The following is a 15,903-nucleotide window of genomic DNA, read 5'->3' as shown; positions in this document are numbered from 1 at the left end:
TGTGTCACCTTTTTTATTCCTGATGCAATGCAAAACACTCAATGTAAATGTTGCATGCGATCACAGCAGTACTGCTATATACAATCTTCTTATAACTTCAGCAAACGCAATGTTATTTCAATACATAAATACTTAATGCTTTTATTTGCATAATGATAAAGAAACATTTAAATTTCTTTGTTCCACTTTACACTCCACTACATGTTGGAGAAAAATTTACTTTTCACTACACAACATCAATCTGTTATCTGGAGTAACAATTTTTTTTTATTTAAAACAAAATCTGTAAGCAGCATTTTGCATAATGCTTTGACTTTCAAGATAATTATAATGGTGTTAGTATGCACTTTCACTTAAGTACTATAGAACTTAAGTGAAATTGCATACGAACACCATTATAATTACCTTGAAAGTCAAAGCATTTACTTGTAACATAGTAAACATAGTGCATTTACTTTGCTGATTTACCTTTGCCCATTCAGGTGTGTTCTTGTTGGTCAGAATGATGTTAACCCTGTATGTAAAGTAGCCTTGCTATAAATAAATATGATACAAAAGCTGAAATGAAAGATATGTTGTGTGATATAATTCCCAATCAGAATCAGAATCAGAATCAGAATCAGAATCAGAATGTATTTATTGCCAAGTAGGTTTACACAAATCTTGATCTTGATCTTGATCTTGAACTACGAGGAATTTGCTCTGGTTATTGGTGCATACAATAAACATAGAACATAAAAACATACAAACACAATAAATACAACAAACATAAGAAAAGCAAAAAAAAAGAAACAATATATATTTACCCACTATTTACTTATTATTTACTCCCTTTTTCTAATATTTATACAAAGTAACATTTATTTAGACATAAACAAATCTAAATAAAATTAATAATAGATAAAAGACATAGAAAGTGAAGTAAAAAGTGAAATGCAAGACAGTGAACAGTGTCAGATTGCAATATGCAATGCAATGACTTTAATACTGTAATATTATTGAGTATTTCTAATTAAATATAACTGTGTTTAAGTACATTTTAACATCAATTTATTCATAAAACGTATTGATTCATAACTTATTTATAGACCTCTGTTCCTCTTACAAAGTACTTCCAGTGTAGACTTTATTTATACTGCACTTTCCTTAACAATGTTACAGAGTGAACGACAAAAAACAGACAAATTATGACATGGGCAGAAAATAAATAAAATAGATCAGATCAAATTAAAACAGGAATTAGTTTGTTAGTCATTCAGTTAGTTTTCAGCAATGTAATAAAAGTATTACATGTCATATTTTTTAAATACAATGTATAAAAAAAGATGTTCTATAAAACTGAGATTCATGTCAGAAATAAAATGATGATGAAGCAGTTATTTCCCCCAAACTCTGCTGATCTGTCCGCCAACTGGATTATTTTGATCAGAACAAGTTCACCTGGATGTCCGCAGCTTTCGTGACACTGGAATAGAAACTACTGATCATCTGTTTTTCAAATGCATGAACTCTGTATCATTCTTGGAGAACTTATAAGACTGGCTGTCAACTAAAATCCAAAACCCCTGTTCCCCTCTCAAGGGAAAACATTGTGTTTGGTATTAACTTAAGGGGCATTAAAAAGACTGATCTGACCATGAACCAGCTGATTCATTGAAACATTTGTCATCCACACATCTAAATGGAGGAAAATGAAACCCATGTTCTGTGGTGAGAAGGGATGGACAATCACCTCTAATGGAGGGGAAACATCTGAAGTCTCTTCTCGGAGCTCGTGAAGACTTAAAGATATTTGAGGACCTCTAGTGGAACTAAAAGGGAACTTATCACTATGATTTGTATAATTTCGTTTGTATTTTATTTATTCATTCATTTGTTATTATTTAATTAATTATTATTTTATCTAATATCATTTCTGCATAATGTGCTTTGTAAGTTGTTATTATTTGTCAGGAAGTTAAGTCTTCAATAAAAAATAAAAAAGGTCACCGGGATTTTGAATTTGAAATTGACCGGCTAGACGAGCTTGAACGTAGCGTCGGTCACATGACCTGCTTGCGTGGTCACATGACAGCGTGACGCAGGGGCCGCTACTTCCGGACTGTTTCCGCCGCTACGGATTGTCGCTCAGCTCGTGCACAGAAACACGAGGCGTGGAAGGTGGACGGTAAGAAACACGAACGTGATCTGAAACTGTCTCGTTGTCACCGCACGGCCGCGTTGTGGAGACATTAGCATAGCACCGCAGAGCTAGCGGCCTCTTCCAACAGTGAACAGCACGAGACTGACAGAGTCCAGGCTGCATGTGTTGACACTGCTGTGACCTCTGACCTCTACTGCAGGCTTCATACACTCAATCTGAATCATGCCAGGAACATGCAACACTGTATGACTTTACATACATGTAAGAAAAAGCTGTTATTTCCAGGGTAATGCAACAATGAAATGTCCAGTGTGTGTAAAAGGGATCTATTGGCAGAAATTGAATATAGAATAATCCTATCGATGTCTGCTATCTACTAGTGTGTAATCTCCTAAATTGTATGAAGTGTTGTTTTCTTTACTTTACCCTTTATATTTATATACTTTACATTTACATCAATTGTGGGCAGCCATGTTTCTTTATAGTAGCCCAGAATGGACAAACTAAACAACTTTGTGAGACACCAACTGAGATGAAAAAAAATAGTGCTTCAAGTCTTATCTTACTTCTTCTTTAGTCTGAACCAAACCAATGTGCCAATGTCAATCATCATGTTTTCAGTGTTACAGCAGCAAAGAGCATGGTGAAAAAAATACCCATCATTAAAGTAAAGATGCATCTCTTATAACTGCAAGGAAATATTAATATGTGAATTGAATAGAAAGAATAAATGCAGTGTAAAGTGTGTGTGTTACCTCTTTAGCATCTTTTCCCGAATAAACACTGACCTTGTTGGACCAGTAGATCTCGTGGGGTCGTAATTTGACAATAACAAATACCTAAAACTAAAACTACTCACGATGTGGGCAAATGGAATTTAACATTCATGAAATGTACTAGAATAACTACATAAAAAAGGGTAATTATTATAGAACACAACTTTACACCCTACAAATTTTTTTACTCTCAAAACAGCGTCAGGTCTTTGTGTCCTGGACTCTGATCCGTGTTGACATCGAGCGTTATCCAGCTGGAAGGAGCCATTGATTAGAAGGTGTGTCTTAAAGTGTTTGTCAGTCGTCTGCTAACACTAACATGACGCTCTGTGTGTTTTGGCAGAGATGAACTTCGAGAACTTCACCCTGAGTGAGAAGATCGTGTCGGCCTCCTACGTTCGACAGGGCTCTCAGGCGCGACGCGGCCACGAGCAGCTCATCAGACACTTGCTGGAGCAGGTAAAGCCGACCGCTGACGTCGGGTGTCGTTTGCGATCGCGACACAAACACGTTGTCATTTCACGTTGTGCGTGTTGCAGGGCAAGTGTCCGGAGGAGGGATGGAGCGAGAGCACCGTAGAGCTCTTCCTGAACGAGCTGGCTGTGATGGACAGCAACAACTTCCTGGGCAACTGTGGAGTGGGCGAGAGGGAAGGCCGGGTGGCGTCCAGCCTTGTGGCGAGACGACACTACAGGTACGAGTTTGATGTGATCTTGGTCAGATTTGAAGAGAGTGTTGTGGTTGCAGTTCATGTCTGATAACAACTCTACTGAAATCTCCAGGAAAAACTAGTAAGTTGAACTTGTGTAAACATTTGTTTTTTGAGTGATTACATTTGGCATGGGAAAGTCTTACCGATTCACCCCAGATGTGACAGTTGCTGGCTGATATAAACACTGTTCAGAAGTTTGTATTAAGTTTAGGAAGTTGTTTAACGGGTCCTGTTGTGACATTCAGCTGTTTCGTGTAGGTTGATCCATGGCATCGGTCGGTCGGGTGACATCGCCGCCATTCAGCCCAAAGCGGCAGGATCCAGTCTGCTGAACAAGCTGACCAACTCAGTCGTGTTGGACATCTTAAAGCTCACAGGTGAGTAAACCTGATCAGTCAAAAATTGATTGATATCCTGCACCAGAACAATAGATTTTTTGAGTATTAGGGCCAGTTAAAGATGAGAAAATTCTGAGATTGAGAATGAAGTCATACTGTTTATGAGAATAACTTTTTAATTGGAGGCTAGTTTTCATTTTAGAGGAGGTGTGTCAAATCAGCATGTCTCCTGTTGGAGTTCACACAGACACATCGAATACTCAAATACAAAAATGTCTTTTTGACGCTGTGCTTCGGTGTAGACAAGTCTTGTTAAACGGTGCAGTAATACAGCAGGGGCAGTGGCAATGCATCTACAGCTAATATGCAGCAGGGGGTGCTGTTGTTGTTGAAAAGTAGTTGACTAATCATATGTGTAGTCACATTGTTGCTGCCTCTCCTAGCCTGCGTCTGTTTTGTTTTGTCTGTGTTGCTTGTGCACGTCGATGCAGATAGCACCTACACACATTTTATTTTATGACTTTTTAATAAATGAAATGTCTAAGAAAAAATTGTTTTGAGTAGCAGTGGGGAATATAAATATTGTAGTTGCAGGTATTTTGAGGGGTTCAAAACAGACAAAAACATTTGAAGACCGATTGCGTCACAGCGGTGCAACTAGGCTGTCCCAATTTGAAGGTTCCTCCGAATGCCCCCGTTTTTTAACGGCTAACGACAAATGTGTTAAAAAAACCAAAGCACATTCAAACTCCCTCGTCCTGTCCAACTTCTGCTCTGTTGCTAAGCAACAGCAGTAAGAGCAGGACAAGCTGGTGACGCTGATCCTGGAAATCCTCTGTGGTCCAGACTCATTTCGGTTCGGCCTTTGCGGTCTGCAGCATCCTCCAAAGAATGCAGCCCCTGAATTGAGACACAACAGCTGGAACCCTCTGGGTCTTCTGAATGCCTACTTCATTCAAACGTCACATCTCCATGTTGTAAACTAGAATTAGCATTAAACATTCCCTCGATATAATCATAGCAATTTTTTTCAGAGCAGACATAATACGGATGATTTCCCAGGCTGACTGTTAGTACCTGTGTGGAAAACAACAGTAAGCCTTGTGTTTCTTGTTAACAGGTGTGCGCAGTGTGGCAAGCTGCTTTGTCGTCCCGATGGCAACAGGTATGAGCTTGACCCTGTGCTTCCTGACCCTTCGTCATCAGAGGCCCAAGGCGCGCTACATCATTTGGCCTCGCATCGACCAGAAGTCCTGCTTCAAAGCCATGATCACAGCAGGTGAGCACACGACCTGAATGGCCGGTGTCATGTCAGCCGTACGTCCTGCTCACGCACCACAGTGTTGTTTGACACACGGAGGCAGGAAGAGCCTCAGTAGTGCTGGAGAATATAATTCATGGTGTTTGCTCCGTCAGGTTTTGAACCGGTGGTGGTGGAGAACGTTCTTGAAGGCGACGAGTTGCGCACCGACCTGGAAGCAGTTGAGCGGAAGGTGGAGGAGCTTGGCGCCGACAACATCCTGTGTGTCCATTCGACAACGTCCTGCTTCGCCCCCCGAGTCCCTGACAGGTGATACAAGCTCTCATTTATAATCTTACTCCCTGTGCAAATAAACGCCATTAAACAGCCAATAATTAGGAAGCAAATTTTTGACGTGCCATGGGAAAACCAAACTGAATCAACATCAAGCAACACTTAATATCTGGATACAATATTGATGAAAAGAGGAGAACTTGGTGAGTTTCACTGATTCACGTTCATTTGTGAACAGTCCGAGCTGGGTGCATTTTGTTCATTGATTTTCTACAACTTGAGTTGTGTTGCCTGTTGATTGATCCTAACTTCAGGTCCGTTACACACTCTTTTCAAGACAAAAATAAATGAGCAATGATAAAGACATAATAAAGACCAATATAGGAAATAAATCGCCAAATAAACTTCATATCAACCTGGATAGAGGAACGAACTTCCTACTTAATGCTTTAACATGGGACATTATCATCAAAATGCATTCTGATTGATTAGTTGTGTACATGTCGGAATTTAAACCTTGGCAATTTGGATCTTCATCGTAAAAAATAAAACCCACAAAATCAATCGAGTGAAATGGAAGCAGGGGATCATCAGACACTTTCACAACTTCCAAAGTCTCAAAATGTGAAAGATTATATTTTCACAGATGTCATTTGTCAGCTCTTCATGTCCGTGTTGTGTTGTTTTGCAGGCTGGAGGAACTGGCCACGATATGTGCCAAATACAACATCCCCCACATAGTTAACAATGCGTATGGCGTGCAGTCGTCCAAATGCATGCACCTTATACAACAGGTAGGTGCCACCTCATCCCCAGTGCATCTCTCATTTGTGTGGTTGAAGAAGTGCTTCTAGAGCAGTTTAAAGTGGAGCCCACAACTGAATACAAAAATGTTGTGTACATGTCTCTGTCATTTCTATTTCAATATAAGAGCCACAGGGACATGATGCAAGCGCCTTAAACAAGAACATATTATTCTTATTTACATAGCACTTATTGTTATGAATATTCTAAAAAAAAATGTTTTTGTCATCATATGTTCATTGCTCACTGGTTAGTGAAATGTGTCACGTCTTGTCTTTCATAAGGGGGCTCGTGTTGGGAGAATCGACGCCTTTGTACAGAGCTTGGACAAGAACTTCATGGTACCAGTAGGTGGCGCCATAATAGCAGGTTTCGATGAGTCCTTTGTACAGGAGATAAGTCAGATGTACCCAGGTGAGTGGCTGTGTATTAATGCGTGTACATATTTAGCATCTGCTTGTTTTCAAAGATTTGTGTCCTTTATTTCCTGGTGTGTTTCTTCAATATATGAAATGCACATCTTTTGTTTTCCTCTACAATTTGATATCTTCAACCAGTGAAATATGATAAATTTTGGGGTATGACCACAGTCATGATATATCCATTATTAGTAATCGCTCATTATTTATTTATTTTTCTTTTGACACATCTAATAACTCCAGAAATCTCTGTCTGTCTGTCTGTGGCTCACATATCAGAAGAAGCGTTCATATTATCAGCCTCACTCTTGGGTGTTGTGTATTGTTCAGGGCCCAAAAAAAGTGCAATTTCACATTTGGTGCAATCTGGACCCATGATATACTATAATGATACATTTTTAAGGAACAGACAACCACTGCTCTCTAGCAGCAGCATCTAGGGGTCATCAGTGTGAGTGACACGGTGGCGAGGCTTCAGGGTTCTGCAGGTTGCGTCCTGACTTGCCGTGCCTCAATTCCTGCAGAGCACTGTTACAGTTTCACAAAGAAAATCACCACAGGCCAAGCAAACAGACCACTCCAAAGAGGCAGTTTTAGAATGCGCACTGCACTATGTGAAGATACAGATTGCCATAGGCTTTATTTCCGTCGTTGTAAACAACAGAATATCTGTCTGTTGTGCCTCACAATGTTGGTTCTTGTCCTTCTGTGTCCAGGTCGAGCCTCGGCCTCGCCCTCCCTTGACGTCCTCATCACCCTTCTAACTCTGGGAGCCAGCGGCTACAAGAAACTCCTGTCAGAAAGAAAGGTGAGAGCACTCACTCGTCACTTAATCAGGCCAAATATAGTTTGACTTGTGTGTGGGATCTGGATGCCCTCAGATGGTAGGAGCGGATCAGCGTTCTGTAGATTAAAAACACTGCCGCAATGTCAACTGGGCATCAGAGTTCTTCTGAATATCCGCCTCTGTGTGCTGTGTCAACATCTTTCCCCTGAAGAACAGCTTACATAAGTCATATTGAATTGCAGTGAATCACATGTTATGAATGTGTGTGCGTGTCTGTGTGTAGCTTTGCTTTACCTGCAATCTGCCCGAGGACGAGACTTTCAGCTCGAACAAGCAGCGAGCTTTGTCGAGGGAAGCGTCTGCTCTAGCGAGATAGAATTGATCCAGAAAGTTTCCGAAAACATCCCCTGGTGGCTCCCTGCTTTAAAGCAGAGTTGCTCACAATGCAGCAATTCCCCTCTTTAAACAGGAGGCACTGCACCATTCTCACACCTCCAAACTGCTGGACTGAAAATGTGCTGTTAAACCTTTCTGGACTATATCTGTTTCTCTTGATGCACAGACCTCAGAGGAGACTCAGAAATTAGAGATTTGTTTTTCTAAAATGAGTATTAGATGCTACCTGAAGCGCTCATATCTAAATATGACACTCTTCCAGGTTTTGCAATTTGCCAGTAGCGTAAAAAATTCACCCCATAGCAGAAATATATATATCGAGGAAATTCCTCCAACCTCTCACATGACTCTCCGACGCCATCAAGGCTTATTGATTCCCCTTGGTCCACATGATGCATAATTAATGCACAAGACCTGTTCTCCAGGTTGTGTAGAGTGATTTCCCTCACATCCCTCTCAGTGTCAGAGAGCTTTAAATTATTCAAACTTTTCGAGATTTCATTTACAGCCTCAAGTAACCATTTTAGAAAATGTCTAGATGTTGAAAAGAACCAGCAGATGTTGTGGTTTTCTTTTTTTTGTCATCACACACAAACACACACACACTTATTGTCTGCAGAGTCGCAGCCGAGCACACACTCACCACCACCAGCGCCCCCTCTTCTTGGGACCATAAAGTCGTCCATTGTTAGCGGAGAACAAGGGACACTTGGAGACACTTGACATTGTTGAAAGGCTTGTTTTTGTTTAAATTCATGACAGAGAAAATATTAGGAAAGCATGAGTCAGCGCACACACCCCCGTTGTTGCAGATGAGCCGAACCGTTGACGTGCGACGCTTCACTGGGGAACAAACGCAACAAAAACACTTCGGGGTTGTTGTTTGTGCCCGGTCTCATAACATCTGTGTTGAAAACTCCCACCATTCTTTTTTCAGCCTTTCAACCCCCCCACACACACACACAAACACACAAACACACTCTGCATTGATACTCTGAGCCAAACACACTTTGTCAGGGTAGTTTAAAACGCATGGATGCTAAAATCCTTCGATAAAAGCATGTGTTATCCTCCTGCCGCTCTAATTGATCCCAGAGGTGGACATTGGATGTGAGCGGATTTCGTGGCCAGAGATGGAGAGGTAGATGACAAACTGCTTGTGCTGAAGCTTTGGGAGGGGAGGCACTCAGGCAGGCAGGAGAGAGAAAGGGGGAGGAAGGGACACAGACTTGTGGGTAGATCTGCTTGATTTGCAAAAAACCAAGGCGGCTGCTGCTGCTGCTAAAATAAGGCTGTGGCAGTGTGGGAAAGAAGCATTGTGCTGCTATTTATAGTTCTTTTGTGTGGCCCTGGTCCGCTCTTGTACAGTCGCTTCATGTTTTCTCTCTGTCTGCACGGCCTGCAGGAGATTTATTTGCTCCTGGCCCAGGAGCTGAAGAGTCTGGCCTCTGCACACGGGGAGAGATTGCTTCACACCCCACATAACCCCATTTCACTGGGTAAGCTTAATGTTCCGGCCACAGACCAAAGCCTGTATCGTTTATCGTTGTGGAGAGTGTTCTATATTTCTGACCCTACATTTCTTGAACTAATGGAATAATTGTGTGTACGTGGCGTGTCTGTCCTTCAGCCATGTCTTTGGATGGTCTCCAGGCCGACAGCGACAAAGCAGTGACTCAGCTGGGCTCCATGTTGTTCACCCGCCAAGTGTCCGGAGCCAGGTATGAAAACTTGTCAAGGACAATGCTACGATCATGGGAAACATGGGTGGGGAAGACAAGGGTGCATGGGCGAGATAAGTGTTGGCAAACAAAAATTGCCAATCGGGCAGACAGATCCATGGAATACGGTGGAGCGGAAACTACTTGAGATGATTAGACAGCCCTTCTTATCTCCTATCTCCTACCTCCTATCACAGCTGAATTTCCCACGGGATTAATAAAGTATCCATCTATCTATCTATCTACCAACAGGCACAAACTCTGCAGCTTGTTCTCCGGACTGTCCATTCTCCTGGTTTGCTTTCTTCCTCAGTCACTAATGGCTGTGTAAATACCAAGTTTTACTTTTGGTATTTACATTTTTGTGAGGGAATTTAGTCAAATTTTGACCAGTTTTCTCCTGGACTCAGAGATTAACTGATTAGATTTAACCGGTCAAAGGTCAGAGTGACCTCATATGAGTCTGTAAATATAAAGTATATTGACTTAAAGGTTCAGTGTGTAAGATTTAGGTGAAAGCGATCTATTGGCAGAAACTAAATATAAAATAATCCGAGTGATTTTGACGATTTCACCAGTGTGTTTCATCAACATTTTTTACAAATTGTTGTTTTATTTACTCTAGAATTGGCCCTTTATATTAAAATACTTTATATATACATCAGGAGTGTGTCCTCTCTACGGAGGCTGCCAAGTTTCTTTACAGTCTTCTTTTCTTTACTTAACAGGTTCGCTTTCATGTTTGGAAGGGGAGGGTGGGGTGAGCTGCAATGTGCAACTTCACCACTAGACGTCACTACATTCTACACACGGAACCTTTAAACTGTACTTGGTGGCCAGGGCATCAGACAACCACAAGGCAATAATTCTAAATATTTTAAATATCAGGAAGGAATGATTTATTAGGAATTATTCAGTTGTGTCTTTTTCATGTTCAGATTCGAATACATCATGTCTCAATTTCATTATAATAACAGCAAAGTGATAGCCTCTACGCTTCCCACGTCCTCTCATCCTCTCTTCCAAATGAGCATTTTTCCAAGGTCAGAGCATCACAATCTACTTAAGTCTTTTGTCCTTGTCTCTCAGTAGCATACTAAATGAGGCATCGACTTCCAGAGTCCACGCTTCAATGACGCATATTAATCTAGATATTTAATTTGAAGGAGTTTGTCATAACTCTTAAGTGAAATACGCTCGTCAGATCGTGGACACCGTCAGAGGGAGCTGGCTTTTTCCACACCAGCTCTAAGTTGGTCTCTTATCCAGAAAAAAAACGATTTACACAGCTCTACATCTTCTTACAATGCATCCCTCGGCCATTATAGTCTCTGCCGTGCACACAGTCCTAATAGCTGGCCAGTAATGGATTTCCCATTAAAGTGAGTTTGAACTGTGCTGACAGTGGTGACACGCTGCCAGATTTCAGAGGCGTCGGTTTGAGTTTGATACATTTGGAGCCGCAGTTTAGCAGTGTACAAACTTCTGAATGTTGGGAATGCAGCACCGCCTCAGCTCTTTCATCTCTGCTTGATGACATTGGCTCATTCTTGCTGTATGAAGCTTTTTCTTCTTTCCTTCCCTTCTGCTCATATCCAGGTTCATAATACAAATTTGGTTTATTACGTGAAAATGTTTACATACTTTAGTATTCAGAAAACGCATCACTTTCCTCAAACTGTCCATTGCTGCGGCTCCTCTTTTCAGCCTCAGTCTGAAACAGCTGGTTTTAACTCCTCCCTTTCCGATAAGCCTAGTCTGATCTGATTGGCCAACTCGCTCAGCACTGTTGTGATTAGTCAACTGCTCGAAGCGCAAACGGGTAGAAACAATGGTGAAACTACAGGTTCTCTCTGGCTTTTTCCTTTGTTGGTATTAATTTCTCTTTTGATAGCCTTTTATCTGATATATTTGATCATATTTTCTTTCATTCCTATATTTCTTTTTCTGTATTTATTGCTCAAAACTCTGGTTGTTTTAAGTTTGCTTAATGAATAAACTTGCCTTGACTTAAGTGAGTAGTGTTTGTCAGGTTGTGATAAAGTCATTGGTTCCAGTTGTGTAAAATAACCATCGCTGTGCTACATCATCCTTGTTTTCGTCCATGTTTCTAGGGTAATACCGCTGGGCAAGGAGCAGACCATAAGCGGCCACACGTTCCTCGGCTTCATGTCGCACTCGGACTCGTACCCCTGCCCCTACCTCAACGCTGCCTCTGCAGTGGGCATCACCCGAGAAGATGTGACGCTGTGCATCAAGCGGCTCGACAAGTGCCTGAAGACCCTGAGGAAAGAGTCCAATGTGGCCAAGAGCAGCTCCGTGGCGCCCCCACCCCGCTGCGACGACACACCGGGAGAATGACACAAAGAGAACGACAACATTTCCAGACGTACACAAAAGCCATTTTTAGACATGATGGATTATTGGGTCCTGCCTTTCACACATGAACTACGCAGCAGCACATTCTCAGACGTGTCCACAACAGCAAAGGAATCTCGGGAGCGTTCAGGCGAGTTGTGACGCAGCAGGCAGTGGCAGGATGAAACATATAAATTCCGTTGCAGAGATCACATGTTTTTATTTACTGCACATCTAAAGCTCTTTTGACATCTTTGCGATCTTACATCATCTCCGTGGGAGATTTGCTTGGGGGGGGCTGGCCGCAGAAAGCCCGGAGGCTCTCATTGCACGTCTGAAAGCCTCTTGAGGGATTTCTGCTTAGTGTGAGCCTCTTGTGCCTGCGCTAACTGTGCGTGGTGAGACAATGTAAGAAGGTCAAAGATATGAGCTCAGCAGCGATGAGACTGTGCAGGTGTTGGTAAAAAAACAACACAAGCTGATGTCGCTGAATAATTCCTGTTCTGTGGAGGTGGACTAGTCGTTGTAAGGACATGATCTGCATCCAAATGCTTGACTCAGAAGCAGAGTCATGCCACCGATCTAAAATTAAAACTAAACGTCTGCAAAGATGTCAAAACAACTCCAAAGCTGTGTGTGTCAATCATTTTATATTGAATCTAATATTCAATAAACCATTTTGAACTGTGTCCCTCTGTTTACTTCATACTTTATCCACTCTTCTGTTCTGGGAATGCGTTTAGCTCTTCCACTCACTGACATCTAAAACCACACGGCTTTAAACTGTAGTATGTTGCACTCGGTCTTCTGCTGTGTATTGTAATGCGATGCGAGTGCCGCTGAAACATTAACTCCGTCTGAAGCCTGTATATTGGATTAGCTCATTTATTCTCAGGCTCGCAAGTAGCAGCTAATCAATAAAGTACAGCAAACATTGATCTCTCCTGTATTTAGAGTAGGAAACATGCACTGTTGTGCAAAGTATGTGACATTGACCTTTTAAGACTCAGAGAAGTGGATTATTTGACCATTTTTTCTTGAACTAGTGATGTGCATTACAGAAAATCTAGAAAAAGAATCTAAGCATAGACATCCCTGTGTCAGTCCTCGAAGGCGAGGCTAAATGAAATGAACCGAATGAGGAAAAAACGGGACTGAACAACCTTTTGTACTTTTTGTTTTATTATTGGTTCCGCTCTGTCCCGGTGACAACTAGTGTCCAGAGGCATCAGGTCTGGCTCGTCCATCCATTCCATTTTCGAGAACACGGTATCTCAAGAACAACGTTGAGGGAATTTTTGAAATTTGGTACAAACGTTCACTCGGAGTCATGGATTCACTGACTCGATTTGGGAAGTCAAAGGTCAGATTGGCCTCCTAAATCATTTTAATGGCATCTTGGAACAGGATATTTAAAGTCTACCTCTAGGGAATTCCTGCAAATGTTGACCAGTTGTCACTTGGACTCAAAGATGATGTGGTTTCAGTGGTAAAAGCTCAAAAACTGCACTGGTTGTTGGAGGCATACAATCTACTTTATCCTGTTTAAAAGCACAGAACCTCAACATGCAGGTGGAGTTGATTTCTATATTTTCACATTTCTCGCGTCCTCTGCCGATTTACCTAGGACTCTCTACTCTCCGTCATTAGGATACGAATCTATATAGCTTTGTCCAAATTCTTCCATGCTCTCCCCCTCATCTGCTGCTGATCATCAAGGTTGATTGCTCTCTGAAAATCTTGGGACACGTCAAGCAGACCCCCGCCGTGGGTGTATTAGAGACCAAACACTCCATGTTTGGCTCAGAAGTGGAGGTGCGGACGGCCAAAGGCTGCTGTATCCACGCTGTTCCCAGGTTGAGCAGTGAAGGCATTGAGCAGACGCTTGTTTCTCACACACATTTGCAATCGGGGGAAGGTGGGCTGGAATCAGATGAATACGGGGTGCTGCGTCAGAAACACTTTCTCTGCTCCTACACTGGACTGAACCACAAACAGTTTATAGTGGCAAAACACTGAGCGGTACAGTTCAGTGCCCTGAAAAGCAAGAGTGGCTTTCACAAAACACAGAAGAGATTCTGGTTCCTTTGAGCAGGCTCCTCATCCGCTGTATGTGCATCAGCTCAGACAACACGACGTGCCTTTTCTGTCCCCCTCTTCTCTCTCCGTCCCCTGTTCCCACGTCTTTTGCTGATGCTGCAGAGACGCTGTGAGAATAGGCTGTCAGGGACAGTTTTAAACGACTCCTCTATTGATCAAGTCTGCTGCAGTGTGTAAATCAGAAAATGGCAACCTCACTGGAACTCACACCGAGCAATACGTTGACTTTTTTCATCCGTTTTTTCAGGGTTTAAAAGGCTATCGATTTTCGCCGCCTCCGGTTTGCCTTATATGATGCTTCACCCGCGTCCCTTCCTCACCAAACATAGGCTGCCTGTAAAAACACGTCACTCAGGTCCTGAGTAACCCAGGGAGGCTGCTGCTCCTTCACTCCTGCCCCTCAGCAGCTGCCAGGTGGAAGTTCAGTAATGATGAAGAGCCAGAGGCCTTTGGCAAATCCAGAAATATATTCACGAGGTAAACAAATATTGTGAACATAGTGATTTTAAAAAGCAAGTCCCATGTTTCTTTTGTATGATACACTAAAGAGAACTCTAATGGTTTAAAGTGAATGGAAATGTTTGACAAAGCTCTAAAACATCCTGTGTACACAGTTAAAAGCAGGATTGGTTGCTGATGGAATAGTTGATGTGAGTTTTTGAAATTTGTTGTATATTATTATGGTCTGTATGTCTTGATGTTATGTTTATGTTTTTATTTTGAGTTTATCTTTCTTCTAAATTCTCTGTAAAGAGTTTCTTTCTGTCTGTTTGTCTGTCGGTCTTTATGTCAGTGTCTTTCTTTCTTTGTCTTTCCTTGTTTGTTTCTTTTTAGACTCTTTATTTCCTTCATTCTTCCTCTGTTTCCTTTCCTCCTACCTTTCTTCTGTCCTTTCTACCTTCCTTCATTCCTTGTCACACTGTCCAATGAATTTTCTCATGGCTCTAAAAAGCCTCGGCATTTAGCAGTTTGCTAAATGCCGTGTCTCTGAACATATACGCTTTGCTTACAATATGTATGGACTACACAGCACTCAGGCTTTGTATGCAGTCTGAAAAGCGACAGGAGGGTTTTAGCCAATCACATTAGAGGTACTCCAAAATCCAATTTACAATATATTCACTTATTAGTTTTATTTTACACCTACTTATTAATTTGTGTCTTTGATTTGCTTCGCACTTTCCACATAGTTTAGTGCTTACAACCTCCATGGGTGCTGCTCTGTGCCTCCCCTCGGAGGGAGGGCGGTGTGGCCTAGGGGGGTAGAGTGGTCGTTTTCCAACAAGAAGGTTGCCGGTTCTACCCCATTCTTCCCTATCTGCATGCCGAAGTGTCCTTGGCAAGATACTGAACCCCTAAATGGCCCCTCATAAATGTTGAGTGTACTAATTGTAAGTCGCTTTGGACAAAAGCGTCAGCCAAATGACATGTAATGTAGTGTAATGTAAGGAGATGTGTTACCCACCAACTAATTCCACAAACATCTCATCAGTTCGGTTATTTAATTGCGTTTACATTTAAATTGGTATATAAGCCGCACACATGAACAGTAACAAAGCAACTTCAGTTTCATTTTATGAAAAACCCTGAAAGTAAAATCTTCATTGCAGATAAACCAGGTAGGTTGAACCTCCCTCTGCACCACAGACCGTTCATAATAAAGCTCTGCACACAATGTCCAGCACATGAACTATAAAAAAGTGACAGTACATTGTGGAACTGTTTAAGGAGGACTCCCTAATGACGAGGGACTTATATGTAGTAGACCCGGAGCGTTGACACAGACCAAGAGTAGAGGCACTGTTGTGTCAATAA

The 15,903-nt window shown here is 41.9% G+C and overlaps 1 protein-coding gene across 1 annotated transcript; it reads left to right on the top strand.

The window, feature by feature from the left end:
* The first annotated feature begins 2,062 nt into the window (after positions 1-2,062).
* Positions 2,063-12,677, top strand: sepsecs (Sep (O-phosphoserine) tRNA:Sec (selenocysteine) tRNA synthase). Its single transcript, XM_053416634.1, has 12 exons — positions 2,063-2,167; positions 3,263-3,378; positions 3,459-3,613; positions 3,890-4,008; positions 5,090-5,248; positions 5,386-5,539; positions 6,195-6,297; positions 6,592-6,721; positions 7,443-7,534; positions 9,315-9,408; positions 9,540-9,630; positions 11,745-12,677. Exons 2-12 carry the CDS (start codon positions 3,265-3,267, stop codon positions 11,989-11,991), a joined length of 1,458 nt encoding a protein of 485 aa, XP_053272609.1. The 5' UTR covers positions 2,063-2,167; positions 3,263-3,264; the 3' UTR covers positions 11,992-12,677.
* Positions 12,678-15,903: the final 3,226 nt, after the last annotated feature.

The sequence above is a fragment of the Pleuronectes platessa genome, chromosome 23 (assembly GCF_947347685.1).
Source record: "Pleuronectes platessa chromosome 23, fPlePla1.1, whole genome shotgun sequence".
Lineage (NCBI taxonomy): Eukaryota > Metazoa > Chordata > Actinopteri > Pleuronectiformes > Pleuronectidae > Pleuronectes > Pleuronectes platessa.
Note: the sequence above shows the minus strand (reverse complement) of the source record. Positions and strands in the feature narration are given on the sequence as shown.

What these genes read in the sequence shown, in the direction of transcription:
- sepsecs (XM_053416634.1), top strand. Translation starts at nt 3,265, where the DNA reads ATGAACTTCGAGAACTTCACCCTGAGTGAGAAGATCGTGTCGGCCTCC. An exon ending in GCCCCCCGAGTCCCTGACAG is followed by an intron (nt 5,540 to 6,194) that starts GTGATACAAGCT and finishes GTTGTTTTGCAG; the next exon opens with GCTGGAGGAACTGGCCACGA. An exon ending in GATAAGTCAGATGTACCCAG is followed by an intron (nt 6,722 to 7,442) that starts GTGAGTGGCTGT and finishes TTCTGTGTCCAG; the next exon opens with GTCGAGCCTCGGCCTCGCCC.